Source organism: Diceros bicornis, chromosome 17 (assembly GCF_020826845.1).
Source record: "Diceros bicornis minor isolate mBicDic1 chromosome 17, mDicBic1.mat.cur, whole genome shotgun sequence".
NCBI lineage: Eukaryota > Metazoa > Chordata > Mammalia > Perissodactyla > Rhinocerotidae > Diceros > Diceros bicornis.
In genome coordinates this window covers 60,520,865-60,533,186 of record NC_080756.1, presented here as the reverse complement: position 1 = coordinate 60,533,186, position 12,322 = coordinate 60,520,865, and the positions used below count along the sequence as shown (strand labels likewise).

The following is a 12,322-nucleotide window of genomic DNA, read 5'->3' as shown; positions in this document are numbered from 1 at the left end:
TTTTTTAGTTTTATCTCATATTTACACACACACGCACATCTGCTTAAACAATATATTGTTATTTTGCTTGTTTTTGAAATGTGTAAAGTTGGTTTCATACATAGACTTTTAGAACTTGCTTTTTCTTTCAATATTATACTCGCAAGATTCATCTGGGTTGCTACATACATATCTTGTCATTTTTGTTACTATATCATGTTCTTTGGGGTCAATAGATCCAGTTTATCCATCCTCCTGATCCTATCTGGATTATTTCTAGTCTTTGTTTTTTACTTTTATGAACAATGTTGCTATGAACATTCTTATACACTTCTCCTGAGATATATTATACTGGATTCATCCATTTCATAGTATGTGTCACAATTTCCTTGTATTATTTCATTGTGTGGATGTGTCACATTTTGCTTATCCATTCATCTGTCGATGGTTACTTGGGTTGCTTTCACGTTTTAGCCATTGTGAATAATGCTGCTATGAACATGGGTATACAAATATCTCTTTGAGACCTTGCTTTCAATTCTTTGGGGTATGTACCTAGAATTGGAATTCCTGGATCATATGATAATTCCATTTTTAATTTTGGGGGGAAGTGCCATACTGTCTTCCGTGGAGGCTGCACCGTTTTACCTTCCTACCACCAACAGTACACAAGGGTTCAAATTTCTCCACATCCTCATTATTTTGGGTTTTTTTGATAGTAGCCATCCTAATGGATGTGAGGTGGTATCTCATTGTGGTTTTGCTTTGCATTTCCCTAATGATTAGTGATATTGAGCATCTTTTCATGTGCTTATTGGCCATTTGTAGATCTTCTTTAGCAAAATGTCTATTCACGTCCATTGCTAATTTTTGAATCAGGTTGTTTTTGTTGTTGAGTTGTAGGAGTTCTTTATATATTCTGGATATTAACCTCTTATTAGATATAAGATTTGCAAATATTTTCTCCCATTCCATGGGTTGCCTTTTCACTATTGGTTGTGTCCTTTGATACACAGAAGTTTTTAATTTTGATGTAATCCAAATTATCTATTTCTTCTTTATTGCCTGTGTTTTTGGTGTCATGGTAGTATTTTAATTATCATTTTCTTCTGAATGTTTTTAAATTTTCCTATGATTTCTTTTTTGATCTTTCATTTAAAAGTTATTTTAAAGTGCATTTTTAATTTCCGAATATATAGGGATTATATATTTATCTTTTTATTATAAATTTCTAATTCAATTGCTTTGCAGTCAGAGAACATGGAGCATGTGGTATTGATTATGTGAAATTAGTTGAGATTTATTTTAATAGCCTAGTATGTCATCAGGTTTTGTAAGTATTCCACGTGTGCCTGAGAAGAATCTGTGTGCTATAATTATTGGATGAAAAATTCTGCATATGTCATTAGAGCAAGCTTGTTAATTACATTGTTTAAATTTTCTATCTTGGCTGATTTTATGTCTGCTTGACTCTTGTTAGTCCTATAACACTTTTTATTTTAAGTCAATTTTGTCTGATATTTATCGAGTGATTCCAGTATGCTCTTGGTTAGTATTTGCCTGATATATATTTTTTCCATCCTTTTAATTCCAACCTTATATGTCATTTTGTTTTAGCCCTACCTCTTGAAAATAGCTTATAGCTTTTTAGTTTTCATCCAAACCAACAATCTCTTTTACTAGCTCAGCACATTTACATTTATTGTATTGATGTATTTGCACATGCTATTATCTTATTTTTAAAATTTCTACTTGTCCCACTATATTTATATTTCCTCTACTTCCTTTTCTGCCTTTTCTAATAATTAACCTTTTTTGATAAATCTCCCCATCCCCATTATTTCTCTTTTTTTTTCCTATCATTTTGGAACTTATCCCTCTGTTTCTGTTCTTTAAGTAATTACCACTTCAATTTTATCAGGCACATATTTTTCACATGAAGATATTAAATAATAAATTAAATAATATCTTTACCCTCCTCCCAGTCCAAAAGGAACTTTAGAGTCCTGTTCTTACAGCCCTTCCCCCACCTTGACTTCCAATCTGTTGTCATCTAATCTTCCCCTTTTCTATCCTCATGAGTTAGATACTATTACTGTTATCTGATACCAACATTGCTTGTTCGGAATTAGTTACTTGTTTATCATTTTATTTGCTCACCCTTCCTTTGAGCATCTCATGCTGTCTTTCCAAGAGCCTTTTCCTTCTTCTTGAAGAAAATCCTCCAGACGTTCCTTTACAATAGATCTCTCAGTGGTAAACTGCTTCAGTTCGTGTTTTTCTACAAATGTTTTCTTTTATCCTCAGTCTGGAATGATAGTTTTGCTGGGAATGCATTTCTAAATTAAGTTATTTTCTCTCAACACCTTGAAACTGTTTTTCCACTGTCTTCTGTTTCCCATTAATGTTGAGAAAATCTGCCATCAGTTTAACCACTGCTCCTTTCTCAGTGTTCTAGCTTTTCTGGCTGCTTTCAAGGGATTCATTTATTGATTGATTTGCCTTTGGAGTTCTGCGGTTTCACTACTATGTGTCCACATGTGGATATCTTTTTATTTATCCTGGTTGGGGTATCCTGTGCTTCTGGAATCTGTGGATTTGTATTTTTTATCAGTTCTGGAACATTTGCCGACATGATCTCTGTGGCCATTGTCTTTCCTCAGTGCTCTTCCTTTTCTCTTTCTACGTCTCCAGTCAGGCGTATATTAGACCTTCTCATTCTAGCCTCCACAGGGTACTGGATAAATCCTTCAAAGGCATCATTTTCTCTTTACCTGTGAATAATCCACAATGCGTTTATTTTTTTCAACTTACACATTTTTTCTTTTCTAAAAGTTCCATATTTTTGAGGCTATTTCTTCATTCCTAATCATTCTTGCTGTATATCCTTCCTTGTGATTTCTCCAACACAGCTCTCCTCTGTTTCATATTTGGTAGTTTCAACCTGTAATCCTTGGGAGGGGTCCATCTTAAGGTTCTTGCTTCTGCTGCCTCCCACCCGTGGGGCCTGGCTCTGATGTACTGGGTCGTCTTTGTTTGCAAGGCCATGCCACTTGTAATCTGTGGGAGCCCTGCACCTGACTTGGGAGAGCTCCTCCTCAAGAGGATTCACTTCTGTTTCTGCTTGGGGTTGAGGGTACCCCCACCAGGACCACCAAAGCCCTCTTCTAAGGTGCTGGTTCAGACTCAGTTTCTCCTCGTCATTGCTGTTCTAAGGATCAAATTCCAGCACCACACTGCTATAAGAACATGGCCTTAGGCAGACCCTGCTTCTCATGGCCGCCTGCAGGTCTCCGTCAGAGCCGTGGTACTCAGGCTCCCACACCAACTCTGACCGTGGCTCCGCTCCTGCTTCACCTCCCAGGCCTGGGCTCCGGGCTGCCCTGGCCCCTGCGCCTCATCTTTGGAACTCTGCTCCCATTTGTTTGGTTTGGGGGCATGATCCCTAAAAACCTCTCCTACCTTTGAGAGACCAGCAATGCCTCAAAGGGCATATCTCATCTGAAGTCTAGTTGCTGTGAAACAGGAAGGTCCCTTGGAGCTTCTAGACATTCATAATACTGCCAGGATTTTTATTCTAGCCCAAACACAACATATTACAACTTACCTGTTATTTTTAATCTTCTTTTGAACCCACTATTCCTAATCATTAAACTCTTTTCAGATAGAGATCTATGATGGATCGTATCAGTGTTATTTGTGCTTTGCGTGCACAGATTAGATGTTTTCAATTAGATGAATAGGACATAATCTACCCCAGCGCTCTGCTGGTGGTCAAGATCGGACCTTTCACACCGTCCATTTGTTCTTTCCCTCACGTCACAAACATTTATGGAGCATCAGCTCAGCTGGAGCTGTGTCAGATGCTGTGCTGGGTACTGGGAACCCCTGCCTCAAGGGGCTTACAGTCTTAGAGCCAAACCATTTCTCCCAGCCAGCCAACAGGAGGATCGTGAGCACTAATGAGCTTAACCCGGCTAGAGGCAGGTGGGCTGAAGTCAGAGCCCACTTTGGGGCTTCCTTCCGCTTTGTCCATGCTTTGTTGGATGGTAATGGATGTTAGAAGTCCCACCTCCCTGAAGCTTCCCCTTCCTAACTTGGATGAGTCCCAGGCACCACATATGGCGGTCCTACCTGTGAAAGTCACTCTGACTTGATCTGGGTGGTTTGGGTGGTGAGTGTCCCTCCATAAGCTGGCCTCCCTCCTTGCCTGCTGCCTCAGTTTACCAGGTATGATCTCGTGGTCCCACACCTTGCTGCCCAGGTCGTCAGCTGGCCCTGCTCCGGGGTCATGGCCATCCTGGATGTCAGCACCCAGCCAGGGGCTCTGGAGCAGCCTCACTGAGCTAATGAAAGAACCAACCTTTTTTTCCCCAGGCATCAAATGGACGCCTGATGAGAATGGAGTCATTGCCTTCGACTGCCGAAATCGTGGCTGGTAAGAGCTCCCAGGGGAGAGGTCTCTGGCGCTGGCTACTCTCATATAGCCTTTGGATTTTACCTGTTCTCCTCCAGTCCCTGCCCTGTGTCCCCCCGCCATCCAAGGGCCTCTGGTGTGTAGCACCTTAACCTAACACAGTTGGAAGAGTTGCCAGCTGCATTCCTCCCTTCTCTCTCTACAGCTGCCCTTACTCCAAGATTGATCACGTTTGTCTTTCCTGACCCAAACCTCCTTCCGAGACATTGAGCTGTCTCCACCTCAACCCTCTGCCAGGTTCTCCTCTCCCCCATCACCCCTGCTCTGGCAGATTTGCAACAGAATCTGAGGGTAGAGTCCAGCTCACTCCCTTCCTGCTGCCAGCCACTCTGGGCGCCCGGCGGGTCCAAAAGAAAGAAGACAAGGGTTACCACCAGCACTTGACCTTTCTCCCACCTTACAGGCCCATTAGATGGGCACATTCCCAGCTATTGTCCCCCAAATGGCTTCAGAACTATGCTGCGTGGCTATGGGACGTGATAAGTCCTGGCATCCCTGGGGCGTTGACCTGAGCTTTGGAGACACTTGAGCCAGAAACTGACTAGAAATAACTGGAGGCGCTTGGTCGAGTGGTTGTGCTCACTTTGGTTTTCCCATCGTTGGCCTGTCCCTCTCTTTCTGCTGAAGGTACATACAAGCTGCTACTTCTCCCAAGGACATAGTGATTGTGGTGGACACGAGTGGCAGCATGAAGGGGCTGCGCATGACTATTGCCAAGCACACCATCTCCACCATCTTGGACACGCTGGGAGAAAATGACTTTATTAATATCATTGCGGTAAATGTGCCTTCTTGTTCTAGAAGAGTCTCACTTGTTCTAGAAAAAAATTTCCTTCTACCTGCACTAGAATGATATATACTTACAATCACTTGATGCTTCGTACTGTAGAAAGATTCTCTCCTCCAAAGCTGGGGCTCCTAACCTAGGGTCTGACCAAGGATGGGCTTCAAGAGGTCCATAAACTTCCTGAAATTATACATAAATGTGTATGCCCATGTTTCTGAGTCCATAGATTTCATCAATTTCATCGGATGAGTCTGGGATCTAATAAAGATGAAGCACCACTGGCCCTGAGTAAATACCTAATTTATCCCCATCCCTGTGCTCTTGACTGGCACCCATCGCTGGAACAGCCACCTCATTCTGCTGTGGGATGAGTGATCCCTGGCCTTCTGCTTTACAGTAGTCCCAGTTTTCCTTCTTCCTTCATTCCACCCAAATCCAGACACATTGAGAAAAAGGGGGAAGTAGTGGTGAGGGCCTAGAAATGGACCGACAGACCCCAGCCCTGCATTCACAGCAGCTCTTCCTGAGGTGGGTTGCATCTGCCCCTGGAACAGTAACGAGGGATAAAGCAGAAAGAAACGGGAGAGACAAGTTGGGAGAACGCTTTAAAATGCCATGAAAGAACGGGCCAGTGCAGCCCTCCAAGGAGGCACAGTTGACAGCCACTTTAGGGGCATCATTTTGAAGGCCACCTGATCGAAAACTCCTCCACCAGCCTGTTACACTTGTCTTCAGGGGCATTTACTTATCTAGTAAAGAAATACCAAGGCAAAATCGTCTAATTTCAAAATGGTCATCCTGGGTGTGTGAGAATGGCCCCCCTCATCCCTGAGCTGCTCCCCTGAGGCCCACATCACTTACCCACCTGCATCACTCCTGGACCGCTCCCTCCCTACCTCGACCTCCTCTCCATCCCTGGTCCCAACCTGCAGCAGTGACAGGACAGCTACAAGCACAGGTCACACGGGGGGGGAGTGTGCTCCTGCTCCTCCCTCTGAGCTTGCCCGCCCTCCTACCAGCCCTCTCTCCCACTCCACCCTGACGGCTCCAGGTGTGTGGGAGTAGCAATTAGGGGAAGCATTCACTCCCAGTGTTTCCCCCCAAAACACCCCAACTTTCCCCCGGAACATGCATACAGTTCTACCATGAGGCCACCACCTCCTCCCCTTCTCTCCTTCTCTTATTTAAGCAGAATTAGATTAAGGACACGTACAAGATTTGAATTTTAACTATGAGGATGTGGGTGATGAAGAAAAAAGGGGCAGGGCCGGCCTCGTGGCTTAGCGGTTAAGTGCGTGCGCTCTGCTACTGGCAGCCCGGGTTCAGATCCCGGGCGCGCACCGACGCACCACTTCTCCGGCCATGCTGAGGCCGCGTCCCATATACAGCAACTAGAAGGCTGTGCAACTATGACATACAACTATCTACTGGGGCTTTGGGGGGGAAAAAAAAGGAGGAGGATTGGCAATAGATGTTAGCTCAGAGCCGGTCTTCCTCAGCAAAAAGAGGAGGATTAGCATGGATGTTAGCTCAGGGCTGATCTTCCTCACAAAAGAAAAAAGGGGCAGTGATAATTTATTTTTCTTCCCACTCCCATTCCCTGTTGATAGCTAAAGGACCATCTTCATAAATTAAAGGCAAAGAGAAAAAAAAGTACAGTTTCTACTTTTTAGACTGAGACATTGGAGAGGAGTTCTCACATGGAAGGCTCTGGAATTCCCGTGTAAGACACTCTGTCTGGTCTTGGAGGCAGAGACCAAAGGAATTCTCTCAGTAATTGCCGGTTCTCTGTGTGCTCCACGAGACAGACATCACTCAGCCAGCCACCTGAGAAAATGCCCTAGACCGGGATTTGAGGGGGAATTTTTAGAGTTAAGGCCCTGCTATGCTCTCTACTCCCTTCTCTCCACTCAGAAAAATTGCCAAAAACATGGGGTAACCCAAAATATTGTTACATATGTGCCTAAGTGACCCCAACCCTGACACCTGGTGAATTGCCTAAGCTTCGTCCCTGGGCCTTGACTTTTTGCACTGACCCTGTCTGTCTTCCCCTCCTCTGAACCGCAGTACAATGACTACATCCACTACATCGAGCCTTGTTTTAGAGGAATCCTCGTCCAGGCGGATCGCGACAACCGCGAGGTGAGTGTCCATCGAGGCCTAATGCTTCTGAGCCCCTTCTCTGGTTAGGATGGTGGGAAGTCATCTGTGCAGACCCCTGACGGCCCCTTCTACTTATTCCCATGGCACTTGGAAAGAGGGCAGAGCAGGTCTGCAGTTGCTCATGCAAATACACCCAAGAAATCACCCTTGTAGATATGCTGCCTGCCTGTCAGAGCAAGTAGCGAGCAAAGAGACCTCCCATCTGAGGGAGTCTTGCTTATTCAGAACTAGTTTTTCACCCTATGGATTATCCAGACCTCAGTTTCCCCCTTTGCCTCCCCCCTGGGCCTTTCCATTATGTCAGTCTTCACAAGAAGCTTCCCTGAAAGGAGGATAAATTCAAATCCATTGGGTTGAGTCCTTTTCAAAGGCCAAGGAGGAGAGGATGTGGAAACTTTTTTAAAAAGTTGAGTTTGCGTGTCACAGATCTTTCCTCTGTGACTGGGGAATCTGGGCTTGGCTTCCCCTTGAATCCGAGCCTCCAGTTGGTCCCTGGAGCCCCTGGTGGCCTCTGCAGTTTCTCCTGTGAAACGCTCACCGTGGGGTATAGGGCTGGGATGCTAGGATGCTGGGCCTCGGGAAGCTGGGCATTGGCCTGGCCTGTCCTACCCACTCTGACTGAGCTCACACTGGGCATTTCCTTCCGGCAGTGGGGATGGATTTGCACTGACCACTCACACTCTCTCAGTTTATCTTGGGGGCATTTGAGGAACGTCTGTTGTAGGGGTCCAGCCATGAGATCAGCTGGATCATGGAGAGATGGAGCCTGCAATCATGTCCTTCTGGGCAAATAATTCTAAACAGCCTCAGAAATTAAGATCAAAGATGAAGGTTCCCTGACCCACTTGACCCATTGACTTTCCTCTAATTTCTTACCCATGACAGCATTTCAAACAGCTGGTAGATGAGCTGATGGTCAAAGGTGTGGGGGTCGTGAACCAAGCCCTGAGTGAAGCCTTCCAGATCCTGAAGCAGGTACCCACACCTGATGAGGCCTGGGGAGAGGGAAGCCCTAAGGGGACAGAGTGGAGTTCTTGGGAGGGGCAGGTCACGGCCTGTAGTCATGACGCCCACCCTTTCCCCACACAGTTCCAAGAGGCCAGGCAAGGCAGCCTCTGCAACCAGGCCATCATGCTGATCTCTGATGGGGCTGTGGAGGACTACGAGCCGGTGTTGGAGAAGTATAACTGGCCTGACCGCAAGGTTACTCCCAGTGGGGTCAAGGCGGGAGGGGAAGGGGCCAAGGGGAGCGTCTTCCCACTGCCGTGGATGGGATAGCCCAGAATCAGAATCAGGCCTGCCCTGAGTTCAAGTGTTCTGCCTCATTAGCCCCGTTAGTAAATTCAGAGTGCGTGTCCCAGATTGGTGCTCCATAATTATGGTGACCCTAGGCACAGAGGACTCCTGTGAGAGGGCTCAGAGGGGAGATGAGAAGATGATGGTGAGACGGGCTGTGACCCTTCACCCCACACCTGCCCCATGTCCACCATGGCCCCGCAAGTCCCGCTGCTGCCTGGGTCTCGGGGTCCTTTCTGGTCCAAAAGGGTGAGAGTGCAGCACCCACAGACAGCCAAGAGCTAGACCTGATGTGTAAGACTCGTGTAATTCACGTTGGCACTACTCAACGGCCCGGGATCACGGCCGCTGAGTCACCCTGTGTCCTGTGGATCAGGTCCGAGTTTTCACTTACCTTATCGGGAGAGAAGTGACTTTTGCTGACCGCATGAGGTGGATCGCATGCAACAACAAAGGTAGGTGTCCTGTGAGCAGAGCGCCTGAGCACAGTGGGATGGCGTCACCCCATCCCCGTCTCCAGACATGTGGAGCCATAGCTTCTGCCTGGGGCTTTACAGAGGAGCGGGGCTGTGTTGAGGATGACAGTATCTGCCCCTCCTTCTAAGTTGGAAAAAGCAAGACACAATATAGATTGCTCCATAAAGCCTGAGGAAATGCTTGATTACTCCTGCGGGGAGTCTAAGTCATAAAGTCACCTGAAATGAAACTTAGAGGTCATCGGTGCAGTATTTGCAGAAGAGAGAACTGTCTCTCCAAATCAGGCCTTTTACAAACCACAATGGAGAAAACAGAGTGAGGCAGGGGTGGGACCCACATTTTAAATGTAAGTTCTCTCTTATTCCTCTTGCTGCAAATTATCCCCATTTACTCTGGTTCTACTCCCAGAGGAAAAGCAGAAGGTCATCATTTTCTTTAGAGTATGTTTTGAATGCACAGTCTTCTCTGTCTCTGGCCAGAACCCAAGACGTGGGCTTTGCAGTGCCAACTTGGGCCCTCTTGATTCAATCAAAACGTATTGAGCATCTACTGTGTTCCTCACAACATGTCCAGGCACTGGGGAATCAACTGTGGTCCTTGCTCTTGCTACTGTCCGGGGCGGGGGACAACCAAGGGAACTGTCAATGACGATATCATCTGAGACGCACTGAGGGCCGAGGGGCACCGACTGCACAGGTGTGGGAGGGCAGAGGGGCGCCAACTGCACAGGTGTGGGGAGGGCAGAGGGGCGCCAACTGCACAGGTGTGGGGAGGGCAGAGGGGCGCCAACTGCACAGGTGTGGGGAGGGTGGAGGGGCGCCAACTGCACAGGTGTGAGGAGGGCAGAAGGACACCGACTGCACAGGTGTGGGGAGGGTGGAGGGGCGCCAACTGCACAGGTGTGGGGAAGGCAGAAGGACACCGCCTGCACAGGTGTGGGAAGGCGGAGGGGCACCTCCTGCACGGGTGTGAGGAGGGCGGGGCAGCAACGGGAGAGGCACTTCCCCTTTTGGAGGTCGCAGGGAAGGCTTCCTGAAGGAAGGGGTGTCTAAGCTGAGACATAAGGACTGGTAGGAGTCAGCCAGACATAGAGAGCAGGGAAGGGTGTTCCAGACAGAGAGAATAGCATGTTCAAAGGGTCTGAGACAAGAGGCATGCTGAGAACTGAAAGCTTTTCCATGGAATGAATGTTTTGTGGGAAGTGATGAGCAACGAGACCAGAGAGGTAAATGTGCTAAATCATTCATAGCCTTGTAAGCCATTTGCTCTTTTAAATATCACTGTGGCTACAGCAAAGAGGCTATGGCACCCCTCCCCATAACTGAGGAAGGACAGAGGTCAGAGGAAGGAGGTGGGAGCTTGTGAACTGCTGTCCTTGACTGGGCTCCCTGAAAATGGGCCCTGAGAAGGAGCTGCATGCAGGCGGGAGAGCTCTTGGAAGATAGCCCTGTATGGAAGTGAGAAGGGCAGTCTTGGAGAGGAAACTGACCCACAAGGTCCTTGCAATTGAGGCCCTGCTGCTCCCATGGCAGCTCTGGAGCTGGTAGGGCCCCTCAGAGTTCTCCCAAGTCGAGATAGGGGCTGGGCCTTTGTAGCCAACATCAGCACCGCTGCCTTCCAGCTGCCTCCTGGGAGAGGGATACCCTTAGGGGAAGCAGTTCCCTGTGGCCCAGGGCAGCTCCCAGTGAGGGGCCCACTGTGAGCCGTCAGCAGCTGGAGGAGAGGGTGTGGGCCCTGCAGAGGGGTTCCAAGTGGAGCCCTGAGCATTCCACAGCCACGTGACCTTTCCCCACCCCCAGGCTACTACACACAGATCTCCACACTGGCAGATGCCCAGGAGAACGTGATGGAGTACCTGCACGTGCTCAGCCGCCCCATGGTCATCAACCATGACCACGACATCACCTGGACAGAAGCCTACATGGACAGCAAGGTGGGGCCCTGGCCCCCTCCAGAGCTGGGGACCCCAGGGAGTAAGAGATGACTTCCTGGGTCAGGAGAGGGGTGAGCAGAGCATCTCCTTGGGAAATGTTGTGAAGGGGGTGGACACTCTCGACCCACTAGCAGGTCCACTGCCTCTATGCTGCCCCCAGAGGCCCAGAAACCCTGTGAGCAGACCTGCCCAGGGCTGCCCTCCATGGACGGAGCCCCTCTGCTCCAAACTTGTCCTCCCTCCGTCCTGTTGTCCTCACCTCCTTCATCGTCCTTCTCTTGCACCTGTTGCGAGAAGAAAGGAGTCGACCAGTAATTCAAGATACTATAGCTTCATCAAGTGTCCCCCTTGCTGGGCCCCTGCACTTTCAAAGAGACTGCCTGTAGGAGGCAATGACGTACACAAAGGAGTAGACCTTGAAGGGAGAATGTCAGGTAAGATGTTTTTGGGGGAAGAGAGACCTGCCTGGCACTTCTCAAATCATATCGCATACACAGCAACCTGCTTCAATGATGATGTATCAGGCTGGGATTAAGAGAGACCTGAAAATAGTGGCTTAAGTAAAAGAGAAGCATATTTCTCTCTCATGGCAAAGTCCAGAAGTGGCCGGCCCAGAGCTGATGAGGAGCTCACTGGTCATCAGGTACCCAGACCCCTTCCTGCTATCCCCTTGGCCAACCCAAGGTCCTCCTGGTCCAAGTGGCTAGTGGAACTCTAGTCAGCTGAAACCACTCACTTTCAGAAAACCTTACTTCCGAACTCTCAATTGAAAAATCCGATGCGCAAGGGGGGAGAGACTTGATGGTTAGAGGCCTAATGCACAGTATAATGAATAGACAATATTATACTGCAATTATGTAATGTGATAAATATCGCTACAAAGGCAATTATATTACAGTATACTAATGTGTAAAAGCAACATGTTGTACACCTTAAATTTACACAATGTTATGTGCCAAATGTATTCAATTAAAAAGAAAGTTCTTCATTCTCCAAGCAAGGCTGCTGCAGACTGCATGCCTCAGCAGCCTCCCTCAGTTGATCCTGACGAAGGTCAGACTCAGTACACATGCCTGCACACACTGCTTGTCAGGGCCTCTCCTCTGATAAAGTGGGTGCCTGTGGGGAGTCCCCCCGAGGGCCCTGAAGGAGCCAACACAGGGAGATGCGGCAGTCCTGGAGGAGGGCCACCTCGGAGGCGGGGCATGGT

General features: G+C 48.0%; 2 protein-coding genes across 2 annotated transcripts in view; one reads left to right on the top strand and one right to left on the bottom strand.

The window, feature by feature from the left end:
* Nucleotides 1-12,322, bottom strand: part of ADIPOR2 (adiponectin receptor 2) — a 429,864-nt gene that overhangs the window by 207,928 nt on the left and 209,614 nt on the right. The gene's annotated exons all lie outside the window — the stretch shown is intronic.
* CACNA2D4 (calcium voltage-gated channel auxiliary subunit alpha2delta 4) overlaps nt 1-12,322 on the top strand; it is a 110,420-nt gene that overhangs the window by 14,592 nt on the left and 83,506 nt on the right. The window contains exons 7-13 of the mRNA XM_058559129.1: nt 4,357-4,417; nt 5,084-5,234; nt 7,311-7,385; nt 8,292-8,381; nt 8,496-8,609; nt 9,079-9,157; nt 10,979-11,112. Coding sequence (XP_058415112.1) covers nt 4,357-4,417; nt 5,084-5,234; nt 7,311-7,385; nt 8,292-8,381; nt 8,496-8,609; nt 9,079-9,157; nt 10,979-11,112 — 704 coding nt within the window. The remainder of the gene's footprint in view (nt 1-4,356; nt 4,418-5,083; nt 5,235-7,310; nt 7,386-8,291; nt 8,382-8,495; nt 8,610-9,078; nt 9,158-10,978; nt 11,113-12,322) is intronic.